The sequence below is a fragment of the Schistocerca nitens genome, chromosome 9 (genome assembly GCF_023898315.1).
Source record: "Schistocerca nitens isolate TAMUIC-IGC-003100 chromosome 9, iqSchNite1.1, whole genome shotgun sequence".
NCBI lineage: Eukaryota > Metazoa > Arthropoda > Insecta > Orthoptera > Acrididae > Schistocerca > Schistocerca nitens.
In genome coordinates, this window is record NC_064622.1 from 441,201,610 (window position 1) to 441,217,391 (window position 15,782).

Sequence of the window (15,782 nt, forward strand, 5' to 3'; positions counted from 1 at the left end):
GCAAGGCGGAACCGGCGCACAGTACTACGTCTTCAGAATCTGGCATTTAGAACATCGAGAAGCAGAAGGAACCACCACGACCATAGTCCAACAGAAACAACACATCTGAACCACAATGAAGGAGGCTGTCTTAACTACATGCCTGAACCGGACAGTAGCGGCAAAGGGAGGAAAGGTACACTGCCGCGAAAATGCGCTAACCTCTAGGGCAGGTGACTGGGGCGTTAACGGCCACTAGGCAGAAAAATAGCGCTGGTTGAACTCCACCAATAAACACAAGAAATTCAATGATTAATAATAAGAAGTGGAGGACAGCTAACTAATTTCGACAACTCCAAGTCGTCTCAGCGACCCTGCGAGCAGCAACTCGCGAAGAAATGGTGTGATCTCAAAATAGTGGAGGTTTCACTACTGGTTTAATGTTCACTAAATGTGGCCCTCGCAACTACAACCACCCGATCTGGCAGTGCCTGCATGCTGCCGGCAGTCCCGGCATGTCCTCGTGCTGCCGGACCTCATTGCTGCTCCGTCCCAACCAAACTCCCCGTTACACTCCGACCTGGAAAACACTTGACATTCTTCCAAAGATAGTACCACAGTACTAGGTATAGGTAACCGCTGCTGCTGCCACTCGTGGACAGACTATGCTAGCAAACGTAGTGGCGCCAGTAAACACGAGAAGAAAACGAGGTGCCACTATCCCTATTACACAATGGCAAACTACCAACGGCACCAATGCGAGCCGCAACATGGCTCGTTCATGAAACTACAGGAGCTGAGGCGAAATATTCGACGATGTCTAACATCAAATTCTTCATTTCTTAACCGAAATTAGCCAAGAAAAAAATGAATTGTACTACTAATTAAATACTGAAACAGGTACCAGGATTACAGCGAATTTAATGCACAAATATAGTCACAATTGGTTTATTAAGAGATGCATTATTTAGTATCTAACAATGACTCGAATTCCCGACCCAGCCTTAGACTGCTGTGGAGCTAAAGTCAGAGATACTCAGACTTTGTAGCACAGTCGCCACACGCTCCCAAGCGTGACGCCACCACTATTGGTGTGTCCCGTTGGCTCCTCCACTGAACTGAGGGTGTCAGTAAATTCCACAGCCTGCAGTTGTCTGGTAGTTCTCACTGCTCTAGTAAGCACCATTGATATCCCAGCGGAGGTCCGCGTCCTCCCTTGGGCATGAGTGTGCGTGTTTGTCCTTAGGATAATTTAGGTTAAGGAGTGTGTAAGCTTAGGGACTGATGACCTTAGCAGTTAAGTCCCATAAGATTTCACACACATTACATTACAGCACCATTGATAGCAGAGAGAATGACCTTATCTCTGTGTATGTTTTTGATTCGTATCGTTCCCTAGACTTTTCCACACACTTACGACGACTTTCGCTTCCGTCTGGACTTTACTCCTAGCTAGCCTTTCTCCTCGAGAATTCTGCCGTCGTTGACCACAGGAGCCGCCTATTTGTTACATCAGCCTCCACATCACCGTCACTGCGAATCATCGTAAACTGGTCGTACCTACACCGAGTAGGACAGAAAATATAAGATATTCTACCATTTGGGCTGACCCATGTAATTTTTATTTATCTGATAATGGATTTCGTGCACAACAGAAAGAGAAAAGATACCAATAAATAGTACTGAAGAAGAACAGTGGATAAATCATTACAGCAAATTGTGGTATGATCATACAGCACAAGAAACTGAAATTGAACGGCTAGACGAGAAAGGATTAGATGAAATACAATCTGATGAATTAACATCTGCACTAACATCACTTAAGAACAGAAAAGAGACAGGAAAAGACGGCATTATTAAAATATGAAGGAATGATGCTACACCAACGACTGCTACATCACTTCAACAAATGTTGAAAGAAGAAGAGTATTCCCAAAGACTTGAAAACAGCTAGAGTGATATCATTTTTTTAAAAAAAGGAGATAAAAGCCCATGCAGTTAGTACAGAGGAATAAGTTTACAGCACTTACCATACAAGGTGTATGCTAAGATTTTAAATAGAAGACTTAAAAACGTAGCTGAAGCAGTACTGCATGAGGAACAAATGGGTTTTAGGAAAGGACGCTCCACAATAGATGCAGTTTTTATTCCACAGCAAATAATAGAAAAACGGAGAGAGTATAATAAAGAAACACACATTGCTTTTATTGACTTTAAAAAAGCTTTTGACAATGTCGATAGACAGAAGCTTTGGGAAATAATGACAAATCATGGATATCCAAAACATCTAGTAAATGCGATAAAAAGTTTATATCAAGACACAAATATCACTCTAGATCTCAATGGTAAAACAACTAATGAGGTACCAACTAACAAAGGGCTACGACAAGGCTGCTGCATCTCTCCAACTTTGTTCAACATCTACATTAATGAAATAATATGTATATGGAAATCAGAATTTCAGAAAGGCATCTACCTTTTAAATAATTTACTATATTACTTTTGAATACATTATGGGCACAGCAGTGATCAATGTCTTATAAATAATTACTATTAAAAACAGTCTTGATCACGATTTATTTAACAAGGTGACCGGTTTCAACCACTACTTTGGTCATCTTCAGACCTATAAGTTGTATACAAAGCTCTAATTAGAGGGCTACATACATTAAACAAAATACATAAAGTTATAAAGCTATAAAACGTTGAATTACCATTGAGTAGGAACCTCTTTCTGTTGAAGAATCACTATTGGAGAAACCAGTGCACGTCTTACTATATATAATGGAGGCTCCACCCACTTCTGACTGCATGATGTCATTATTAACCAATGAGTTATAAGTCGAATTACAATTTAAAATTTCTTAGTTAAAAGAACATTGTCAAGAATTAGAAATAAATACACACTAAACTTAGCTTATTAAACAGCTATTGTCAATTAAGAAGCGTTAAAAATATTTAAATATGTAGGAAAATGAACATCGGTTTGGCAGTACATGGGTTGCCCTCTCAAGGCCCGTCAGTGAACCATTTGGAACCACTGGTTGCTATGGTGAAGTTAGACGCCGTTGCAAAGATGAAGCAGCAGGCTTTTTTCACTGAAGTTGTTGTAAAGTCGATAGTCGAACTAGTGGTTGCCATGGTGAGGACAAACGCCAGTGCAAAGATGTGGCAGCAGGCTTCTTTCCAACGAAGTTGTTGCGAAGTAGAATGGCAAAGACTGTGGCGTCAGACGATGTATTATTAGGCAGCAACTTGTCTTTATTGAAACGAAAAGAGTAAGCTACAATAATCTGTAGCTGACATGTATACTACATGCTGTCCAAATACGATACGAAGTAGTTGTCCGTATATATGAAATATTATCTATGAAGTTGATATGTAGATTACATGTGCTTTTTTAAGGCTATTCCTCAAGTTATATGCCAGTCATATAAGCAAATAAAAATGAAAGAATTTAAAATTATAAAATTATGAGCCAGTGTCAAAAATAAAACGATGTGAATTAGCAATATGCAGTCTAAAAGCATAAAAGCAAAATTCTAAAACAGATAGTCAATCATAAAATAATGTTTGGTAAAAAACAATTACAATGTAAAGATAAAATATTTGCTAAAAGTCTTTATAATTAAAAAAATATATATAATTTTTTTTAACCTTTTAAGACAAAGGACAGAAGAGTAAACATTCTAAATCAGATCATCGAAAAGCTCAAAGAAATGTTTGTCTTTGAACTGAAGTTGTTCGTTTAAAACAGATAATGGATTACTTTTGTGAAGTGAAAAAATTTCAATTTCTTCTAAGGTATTTAGCAGTGGTCCTTTTGGCACAGTATGTAATATTTTCAAATTGCTAGAAATGCAACCCTCAGAATGATTGTATCCATCAAGATGTTGACCAAATATTGATTTGATACGTGCAGTACCAGTAGTATGTTCTTTGAAACGTGTTAAAAAGTTACGGCCAGTTTGGCCAATATACTGTTTCTCACAGTCATTACATATTATTTTATAAACGCCTGACTTTTGGTATCTACAGATGAAACTGAAACACACAATTGGAGACTCAAATTGACGATGAAACATGGGTTGATCACTTCGAACTGGAAAAAAATGGCACTCCGTGGAATGGCACCATAGCACCCCTTTTCGGAAGGAAAACTTCAAAGCCGCAACCTGAGCCGGTAAAGTACTCTGGAGGGGGTTATTCTGTTTTTCTGTTTGCTCTCCTCCCTGATGGTGCAATGATCAATTCTGAAGTTGTACTGTGCTATCCTCAGGGAACTGAAGAAACGGCTGCAGCCTGTTCGTGTCCACAAAAATATAAAGAATTTCCCCTTCTCCATGACAACGGAAGGCCTCACACATATCTGTGCGCCCGATAGGTTCAAATGGTTCAAATGGCTCTGAGCACTATGGGACTCAACATCTGAAGACATCAGTCCCCTAGAACTTAGAACTAGTTAAACCTAAGTAACCTAAGGACATCACACACATCCATGCCTGAGGCAGGATTCGAACCAGCGACCGTAGCGGTCTCGCGGTTCCAGACCGCAGCGCCTAGAACCGCACGGCCACTTCGTCCGGCCGCTCGATAGGAGCTCACACTTCGTTGGGTAGTTGTTCTTCATCCACCTTACAGCCCGGATATCGCACCTTGCATCTGTTTAGCCCAATGAAGGATGCACTTCGCGGGAAGCAGTGGATGGATGGTGGGAGGGGGGGGGGGGGCGTGCTGTTGACGTTCGCTCCGACGTCGACAGCAGAGTGTTGCCATGCGGGCGTGCGGGCGTACAGGCCCTACCTGCAAAGTGACGTAAGGCCGTTGTATTTCACGGAAACGAGATTTAAAAGAACGGTTTTGTTTGACAGACGAGTGGTGAATAATATGGTGTATCGCAATCCTGAAAAAAACCAACCTGGTTCCAGAAAACAAAGAAATGTGTTGCATTACCTATTGAACGCCCCTCATGCATCTGGGAGTCATTTACTACGATATGATTCAAGAGGCAGAAGTAAAAGACGCAATTATGCATTACTTTATGTTCAGCAAGCGCAACGCGGTTGGCCGAACCTGTTCGTGGTGCACCCCTTGGTCCGCGTCGGCGGCACGTATGACTACGACCTGGCGATGATCCGGCTGCGGTCTCCACTGAAGGAGGGCCCCCGCGTCCACACTGTGCCGCTGCCGCACGACGTCATGTCCTTGAAGGTCCTGTACAATGAAAACTGCACCGTGGCTGGCTGGGGCAACACCGAGAAGGTTGAGGCGCGCCGGTCAGTCCAGACTCCTGCGTTAAATCGCATCCGATACCTATTTTGTTGTTTGATGTAAATCTGTTGGTTATTTGAAATGCATTACTGACTTGTTTCATGTGGTACCAGTTGTCACCAATATCATAAACGGACGGGATATGGAACTCCAAAAGCAACAGAAATGATTGCATAAGACAGTCAATACATCCTGCATACAGTTCTTCGACTGACACTTCCTGGCAGACGTAATGCATGACTAATTTTTAACCGCTAGTAAAGTGAGATTTTGCTTGTACACTGTTGTGAAAAAAGTCATGTAAAGCACTCCGTCTTCAGGACACAAGTGGCCCATCGGGACCATCCGACCGCCGTGTCATCCTCAGCTGAGGATGCGTCTAGGAGGGGCGTGTGGTCAGCTCACCGCTCTCCCGGTCGTTATGATGGATTTCTTTGACCGGAGCCGCTACTATTCGGTCGAGTAGCTCCTCAATTGGCATCACGAGACTGAGTGCAACCCGAAAAATGGCAACAGCGCATGGCGGCCCGGATGGTCACCCATCCAAGTGCCAGCCACGGCCGACAGCGCTTAACTTCGGTGATCTGACGGGAACCGGTGATCCACTGCGGTAAGGACGTTGCCGAGAAAGTCATGTGATCGCACTAATATCGTGATGGACCTGCTTTTTCCCGGCGTAAATCAGCAACTCGACATGGCATGGGCTGAACATGTCGTTGGAATTCTCCTGTAGGAATATCGAGCCATATTGCCTCTATAGCCGTCCATAACTGCGGAAGTGTAGCCGGTGCAGGAGTTTGTGCACGGACTGACCTGTCGGTTACGTCCGCTTGCAGGTATGTCGGCTGGTCAAGGTGGCCAAATCGTTCGCTCGAATTGTCCAAAATGTTCTTCAAACCAGTCGCTAACACGTGTAGCCCGGTGACATGGCACCGTGTCATCCTTAAAAATCCAAACTTTATTTGGAAATACGAAGTCCAAGTAACAGAACATAACCATCTTCAGTCAATAAACGGCTCAGTTGGACCAGAGAACCTAGTCCATTCCATGTAAACACAGCCCACACCAATATAGAGCCGCCACCAGCTTTCTCAGTGCCTTGTTGACAACTTGGTTCCATGGTTTCGCGAGGCCTGCGCTACACTCGAATCCTATCACCAGCTCGTACCAACTGAAGTCTGGACTCATCTGGTGAGGCCATGGTTTTCCAGTCTAGGTTCCGATCGATATAGCCGTGAAGAAAATAATCCATATTAATCACCACATGGGCTATGAATACTGGCTTAAATACAGGGTGATTCAAAAAGAATACCACAACTTTAAAAATGTGTATTTAATGAAAGAAACATAATATAACCTTCTGTTATACATCATTACAAAGAGTATTTAAAAAGGTTTTTTTTTTCACTCAAAAACAAGTTCAGAGATGTTTAATATGGCCCCCTCCAGACACTCGAGCAATATCAACCCGATACTCCAACTCGTTCCACACTCTCTGTAGCATATCAGGCGTAACAGTTTGGATAGCTGCTGTTATTTCTCGTTTCAAATCATCAATGGTGGCTGGGAGAGGTGGCCGAAACACCATATCCTTAACATACCCCCATAAGAAAAAATCGCAGGGGGTAAGATCAGGGCTTCTTGGAGGCCAGTGATGAAGTGCTCTGTCACGGGCTGCCTGGCGGCCGATCCATCGCCTCGGGTAGTTGACGTTCAGGTAGTTACGGACAGATAAGTGCCAATGTGGTGGCGCTCCATCCTGCTGAAATATGAATTGTTGTGCTTCTTGTTCGAGCTGAGGGAACAGCCAATTCTCTAACATCTCCAGATACTGTAGTCCAGTTACAGTAGCACCTTCGAAGAAAAAGGGACCAAAAACTTTATTGGCTGAAATGGCACAGAAAACGTTCACCTTAGGCGAGTCACGTTCACACTGAGTTGTTTCCCGCGGATTCTCAGTGCCCTATATACAGACATTGTGACGGTTGACTTTCCCGTTAGTGTGGAAAGTTGCTTCATCACACAAAAAGCTTTCTGTTGAGCGGTCTCCATCTTAGCATCAACTGACGCTGACGCCTAGTCAACAGCGCCTCAAGCGAACAAATGTACAACTAAATGAAACTTTATAGCTCCCTTAATTCGCCGACAGATAGTGCTTAGCTCTGCCTTTTGTCATTGCAGAGTTTTAAATTCCTAAAGTTGTGGTATTCTTTTTGAATCACCCTGTATTATACAGTTAAACAAACAGTTAATGGAGATCTAAATTGTTAATAACACGAGAAAGCAGATAGTAAGATTGTTTACCATTTTTATCAAATTAGGTCGAGTATCAATTCAATATTCAACAATGACATCCTAATTACAATGCTTGGGAGTATAGGATTTGTGAAAAGTTGCATAAAAATTTGTATGGATGCTGGCATTGGTAATATCCACCGTTACATCGATGTTTCGCGTCTGTATGAAACAATCGGATTGCTCTAGCAAAATTAGCTGCTTTTAATGCTATGAAAAGCAGCTATTACGGTCCCGCATTCTATCGCCAGGGGGAAAATGGCCACTGACAACACTGAAACATTCTGCACGCTGTCAAAACGCTTTCACAGATGTAGGCAGATAATGAGCTATACTTCTGACACTGGGAATGTATTGAACGTCTTAGAAGAATTCATGTGTAGATTATGAAACGAAAAAAATTAACGATGTTAATTCGATTATATTAAATATTTTTACTGAATCACATACAATGAGAAGTGAACGTTCTTCGACACCTCTAAATCTGGATTTGTTTAATTTTGCTGCCTGTAAAATAGAATTGGAACAGTATTTATTGAAAACAAAATATTTAGCGATGATCATACCAAAAATCTGATAGAGCTGAACCCCAAGGATTTCGGATGGCATGAGAACATCGGAAGTTACGATTTTTCGTGGTTCTTTGGTAGACAGTTACCAAAAAGGAATGACGTTATTTTTGACGAAGAATCGACATCCACAAAATGTATAGCTGACATGAATTTCAGTGTAAGATTTTTATAAACAGATGAGTGATTTTGCCTAATTGTATTTGTTTCCCAGAAGAGGATAGTGAAGGAGATTTCGATGGTGACGATAATGTTTATGAGTCCTATGCTGGTTAATCACATTCAGATTTTTTTCTCTTTGAATAAACTGTATTTTTCGAACTTTACCACACTTTGTCTTTGTGGAAATTCTTTAAAAAATCCTTCAGTGCGATGGTTTCGAGTGAGCTCTTTATTGATGATATCAGAATTTTAGGGTTGGAACTTATTCATTGGCTTGCAACATAGACTTGCATATTACTCAATGCAGTATTGTGATGGTTTTTGAGTTTCGAAAAGTTGTCTGATTATTAAGGTAGAGCACTATTTGCCTGACAATTTTTTCTCCACCTGCGCAACTTCTTTCATCATATGCTTTGTTACCGATTGATAAAATATTTCAATATTTTCTTAATGGGTGCAAAATGGTACGTTCTCATATTTTCTTCTGAAAAACAGTTTTTACGCATTAATTTATCTAAATCTACCAGAAAAAGAGATTTCAGACGTTTTGTTTGATTTTGTTTTAATTTTTTATTTTTTCATATGGCTCCCCAGGTATGTGCTACGCTACAGGCGTCTGGAAAACGTGTTTTTGCTATCTTAAATCTATCATTCAGCTTCATTCCCAAAATGAGACGAATTACTATAATAAAGTTCGGTAAAATTTGTTGACATTTTTGAAAATGGGGTCAGATCAGCAGAAATGCGAAAAAAATTCTGAAACTTTTATCTTTTGATTTAAGATAAATGAATCTGTCGCTTTTATACTGTTTTGACGCATAGATAGAAGCTAAAGTGTTTGGTCGTGGGATCTCGTAACACAACTGTTGATTAGTGGTGCATCCTGTTCGCGCATTTCCTTGAAGCATAAAATGCATAAAGATGGGAGAAAATAGGTATCGCTAGAGACTGCTAATCGCTCATTCGAGTTTCATTTTGGACACATTATTTGCCTTTTATTTTTTGTTCGAACACCTGCATCATTTCAGTAAAAGGTTCATAAGGTATACGTTAATTAACACACACATAATTGTCATTTTTATGAAAAATGAACGTGTTCTTATTTCTAATCAGATTTCACCCTCAATAATCCAGCCTTTGCTGCCACCATAAATTCATCATTACTGGTCTTTTATAAAAGTCAGCGAACCCGACAATGTTTCGCAAGTGTGAAATATACATTATGTATATCCCAAAAAGCATACGTTTTTCATTAGGTGCATTGTGCTGCCACCTGCTGCCAGGTACTCCATATCAGCGACCTCAGTAGTCATTAGGCATCGTGAAAGAGCAGAATGAGGCACTCCGCGGAACTCACGGACTTCGAACGAGGTCAGGTAATTGAGTGTCACTTGCGTCATACGTCTGTACGCGAGATTGCCACATTGCCAAACAACCCTAGGTCCACTGTTTCCGATGTGATACTGAAGTGGAAACGTGAAGGGACACCTACATCACAAAAGTTTACAGGCAGACTTCGTTTGTTGACTGACAGAGACCGCCAACGGTTGAAGACAGTAGTAATGTGTAATAGGGAGACATCTATCTAGACCATCACACAGGATTTCCAAACTGCATCAGGATCCCCTGGAAGTACTATGAGAGAGGTAAGGAACCATGGATTTCATGGTCGAGCGGGTGCTCATAAGCCACATATCACGCCGGTAAATACCAAACGACGCCTCGCTTGGTGTAAGTAGCGTAAACATTGGACGACTGAACAGTGGAAAAACGTTGTGTGGAGTGACAAATCAGGGTACACAACGCGGCGATCCGAAGGCAGGGTGTGGGTGTAGTGAATGTCCGGTGAACGTCATCTTCCAGAGTGTGTAGTGCCAACAGTAAAATTCGGGGGCGGTGGTGTTATGGTGTGGTTGTGTTTTTCATGGAGGCGGCTTGCACCCCTTGTTGTTTTGCGCTACACTATCACAGCACAGGTCTACATTGATGTTTTAAGCACCTTCTTGCTTCCCACTGTTGAAGAGCAATCGGGGCGATTGCATCTTTCAACACGATCGAGCACCTGTTCATAATGCACGGCCTGTGGCGGAGTGGTTGCATGACAATAACATCCCTGTAATGGACTGCCTGCACAAAGTCCTGACCTGAATCCTATAGAACACCTTTGGGATGATTTGGAACTCCGACTTCGTGCCAGGCCTCACCAACCGACACCGATACCTCTCCTCAGTGCAGCACTCCGTGAAGAATGGGCTGCCATTCCCTAAGAAACCTTCCAGCACCTGATTGAACGTATGCCTGCGAGAGTGGAAGCTGTCATCAAGGCTAAGGGTGGGCCAACACCATACAGAATTCCAGCATTACCGATGGATGGTGTCTGGATACTTTTGATCAAATAGTGTATATAGGACTTGGACATACACCCTGAAGTCCTTGCTCCCCCTCACTCTGCTCACCTTCTCATCCTCCCTCTCTTTCCGTAATCTATCCCCCCCCCCCTCTGATTATCACTGTGCATAACCTCTTCCCTCCTCTTTCTGTCCATCTCCTCCTCCTCAGTCTCTATGTCCATTTATGTCTCAATGTTCAGTAGCTCCGTGTGTTTCCTCCTCCCATGCCTTTGTGCATAAATTTCTCCTTCCTTCTCTCTGTCGATGTCTTCCTTCCCCCTTCTATGTTCTCGTTTCCATTTAGAAGTTCAGCAGAGTAGCGCGTAAAAATTTGAAGTAAATCGGTCAATAACTTTTAGAAATTTGTGATACGTACACTTCCACTTTATATATTACATATATATGTATGTATTGTAAACAACGTTCTCATTTATATATTACATGTGTATTTATGTATTATATATATAACTGTCAAACTGATTTTTTGCTGTGCTATGAAAACATTTGACAGCAGAACTGTGAAACGGAATGCAATTTTTTATTTCCTTTTTCGTACCAAAAATGCCATTACCGTCCACAAAAATTAATGTTCGGTCGAGTCGTTCTCGATTGGTGCTCTTTAACAATTGTTTTTAATTTCACACTTTCACACTTTTCCGGTGGATTTTCCAAAAATTTTCTTTCATAAAAACCATGTCTTGACAACTACGAACACAACAAACACGAAGATCTTCCAAATTTATCGATCGATTCTTAATTGACGTATTTCATACATGCGGTAATTGATGTTAGTTTCAGACATTTTCATTGGATTTTCCGAAAATTTTCTTTCGTGCAAATCTTGTCCTGACAATAACGAACCCAACAAAGGCAAAAATTAACAATTCTGTCGTGCCGTTCTTAGTTGACGATATTTCATACATGCGGCAGTTGATGTTAATTACCGACTTCTCCGTTGGTCTTTTCAAAAATTTTCTTTGATACAAATCTTGTCCTGACAACAACGAACACGGAAAAAGTCAACCAAATCGGTCAAGCCATCATCACGTGATTATCTTTCATATATGCGGCAATTGATTTTTGTTTATATAGCTTGTTAACAAATATTGCTTAAATAAAAAAATTACAGACTTATTTTTTCAGCTTCACAGACATGCAGGTAGAAAATGCTTCTTTGTTCAGAAGTTCACAATGGCCGGGAATCGAAACTACGATATCCACGTGGCAGGCAACCACTTTCCCACAGTGCCATGTTGCCTGTCGAAGATGACAGCCTTGCTTTAGGTTACTGAGGACGCTCGGAAAATTTCGAAGTCGATTTCCTCGAGAATTTTTCATAGTTGAATCACCCTTCTTTGTGTTCTCGATATTTGAGGTGTGAACTTCACGTGCCATAGATGTGAAAAGATACACAAATTCGATTGAAGTTTGGTCTCCATGTTAGACGAGAAGGTGCCTTGGGTAGAAGTACGAGTAAATCGAGGCAACCCTTAACGCTTCAGACTGGAGTGTCAGTAGTCTACAGACGCGAACTCCTTACAAACTAAAGGCCGTGTACCGACTGATCTGTTCAGGTACTGTCGAACGACGTCAGCAATATAACTAACTGTTGCGTAATGGAGACGTTCAGCCTAATATTATATTTTATCTGACGAAGCATGGCTACATTGATCGACTTTGGTCAATTCGCAGAGTTCTGAATATCTCTCATCAATTACATCGAGATCCAGTGGATGATGTTAAAACATAAATGTATATGCAATTACGGCAACGATACTTACTGAATAGATAATTCTTCACCAAACCGTAAGTTACGACAGGTAAGTGAGAAACATACCACAATTTTTTCACTTTCAGGGAACGAGAATACTATGTCCACCACTACTTGCCGTTTGGTTTTCCTCGTCATGAAACATCTGCCAGCAGAACAATGCACCGTGACGCAGCTGTGTATGTGCGTGGTTCGAAGAGCACCAGAAAGAGTTTACCGTACGCTATTGGCCACCAAACTTCCCAGATTTAAACCGAATAGAGAATCTGTGCGACGACTTCGACCAGGCTGTTGTCAACTGAGAAACCTGCCACATACCTCCACATCCCTATCAGTACGTTTCAGATTCTCACTGAATTCATTCCTGCACATCGTGCCGCAGTTCGCACTTTCAAAGATGGTCACTCAGGCTTTTGACAAGTGATCACATTAAAGTGACTGAACAGTGTAATATTGAATAAAACTATAGATTTCATGGTAGATAAATTCATTGACTAGTTCACCATTTTCAGACAAAAGTACGAGACACTCACACCCTCGTATTACAAATTATCACTGCTTAATGTCGACAGAGGACAGATAAATTGGAATATTGATCGCTACACGCCACTCTGCACACATGATCCAACAGACAGTGCAGTCCAATAGTGCAATCCAACAGCTGCCAGAACAGTTTCCACGAACTTTGGTATAATTTCCACTTCCATTATTTTCCTGCAGTTATCTCGTATATTCATTTTTATAGATAGTGTGCTTTCTCGCCAACTGCTGTAGTTGCAGCTCTTTCCCGAGGGTCTGCCCATGGCAAGACCGACATGCAAAAACCCTACTGTGACCACTACCACTCACTTTTACTCCGTGAATTCAATAAGTGACCAACATCAGCGACACAACGGACTCAGCACTTCAGCCTTCGTAATCGATACTTACACTACTGGCGATTAAAATTGCTACACCAAGAACAAACGCACATGATAAACGGGTATTCATTGGACAAATATATTATACTAGAACTGGCATGTGATTACATTTTCACGCAATTTGGGTGTATAGATCCTGAAAAATCAGTACCCAGCACAACCACCTCTGGCCGTAATAACGGCCTGGGCATTGAGTCAAACAGAGCTTGGATGGCGTGTACAGGTACAGATGCCCATGCGGATTCAACACGATACCACAGTTCATCAAGTGTAGTGACTGGCGTATTGTGACGAGCCAGTTGCTCAGCCACCATTGACCAGACGTTTTCCATTGGTGAGAGATCTGGAGAATGTGCTGGCCAGGGCAGCAGTCACACATTTTCTGTATACAGAAAAGCCCGTACAGGACCTGCAACATGCGGTCGTGCATTATCCTGCTGAAATGTAGCGTTTCACAGGGATCGAATGAAGGGTAGATCCACGGGTCGTAACACATCTGAAATGTAACGTCCACTGTTCAAAGTGCCGTCAATGCGAACAAGAGGCGACCGAGACGTGTAACTAATGGCACCCCATACCACTATGCTGGGTGATACGCCAGTATGGCGATGACGAATACACGCTTCCAATGTGCGTTCACCGCGATGTCGCCAAACACGGATGCGACCATCATGATGCTGTAAACACAACCTGGATTCATCCGAAAAAATGACGTTTTGCCACTTGAGCACCCAGGTCGTTGAGTACACCATCGCAGGCGCTCCTGTCTGTGATGCAGCGTCAAGGCTAACCGCAGCCATGGTCTCCGAGCTGATAGTCCATTCTGCTGCAAAAGTCGTCGAACTGTTCGTGCAGATGGTTGTTGTCTTGCAAACGTATCCATCTGTTGATTCAGGGATCGAGACGTGGCTGCACGATCCGTTACAGCCATGCGGATAAGATGCCTGTCATCTCGACTGCTAGTGATACGAGGCCGTTGGGATCTAGCACGGCGTTCCGTATTACCCTCCTGAACCCACCGATTCCATATTCTACTCACAGTCATTGGATCTCGACCAACGCGAGCAGCAATGTCGCGATACGATAAACCGCAGCCTGCCGCGGTGGCCAAGCGTTTCTAGGCGCTTCAGTCCGGAACCGCGCGACCACTACGGTCGCAGGTTCGAATCCTGCCTCGAGCGTGGATGTGTGTGATGTCCTTAGGTTAGTTAAGTTTAAGTAGTTCTAAGTTCTAGGGGACTGATGACCTCAGATGTTAAGTCCCATAGTGCTCAGAGCCATTTGATAAAAAGCAAGCGCGATAGGTTACAATCCGACCTTTACCAAAGTCGGAAACGTGTTGGCACGCATTTCTCCTCCTTACACGAGGCAGCACAACAACGTTTCACCAGGCAACGCCGGTCAACTGCGGTTTGTGTATGAGAAATAGGTTGGAAACTTTCCTTATGTCAGCACGTTGTAGGTGTCGCCATCGGCACCAACCTTGTGTGAATGCTCCGAAAAGCTATTCATTTGCATATGACAGCAGCTTCTTCCTGTCGGTTAAATTTCGCTTCTGTAGCACGTGATCTTCGTGATACAGCAATTTCAATGGCCAGTAGTGTATATACACTCATAATTTGCGCGAGTGCACAACTAATCCCGCTGAGTAAAGCATAATACTTCCCATATAAAAGCAAGGGCGCACACCATCAATATGTCTGCGACTGTATTACTAGTAGAGATCAGAAACGCGTCGAGTATGAGACGATTTTTCGGGGTTGCATACATCAAAGATCAAGGCGACGCTTTTACATGACTGCTATATTGACATCTTTCCTTCCTGATACTATTCCACAAATATGACGAGCGTGAGAACGGTGGCGCCACGTGAATACAACCATATAAACGTACGCATACACACATATATACATGTATGTACATACACATACATACCCACACACATACATTCCTATACATACACAGATACATACATATGCAAGGTGTTTCAGAAGTGATGGTTAATAATTCACTCATGGAATGTACAGGCTAAAAGCAGCCAGAAAGATCCAATAAACATGGGTCCACAAATCAAGCGTTGTCGAGATACGTTTTCTGTTGCGATCCATCAGAGTCTGGGAACATATGGTATCTCAATTCGTTAAAATTGGTGTTCGAAATGTTATCTATGTGTCCGAATGCAACACTGAACTCGTTTCTGATACCATAACAATATAGATAACACCCTCCCCCCCTCCACAGTCTTCAGTTCACTAGTTCAGCTTATTTTCCCCTTCTTAAATCGCCACTATCGCCGAGGCTCTCCCATATTGGAATAACATCGCAGCTTTGGACGTAATGGTAAAATATTGCCTGTACCTCAGGCGTGTAGGTGATCTATAGATCTGATATGATCAAGTTTTCCTTGAGACGTATGAGTCTCAAG

General features: G+C 42.4%; 1 protein-coding gene and 1 pseudogene across 1 annotated transcript in view; one reads left to right on the top strand and one right to left on the bottom strand.

The window, feature by feature from the left end:
* The window catches only part of LOC126204305 (trypsin 3A1-like), a 133,822-nt gene that overhangs the window by 16,048 nt on the left and 101,992 nt on the right, over positions 1–15,782 (top strand). The window contains exon 2 of the mRNA XM_049938691.1: positions 5,029–5,255. Within this exon, the coding sequence (XP_049794648.1) occupies positions 5,029–5,255 (227 nt within the window). The remainder of the gene's footprint in view (positions 1–5,028; positions 5,256–15,782) is intronic.
* LOC126204657 (5S ribosomal RNA) lies at positions 5,758–5,874 on the bottom strand (annotated as a pseudogene).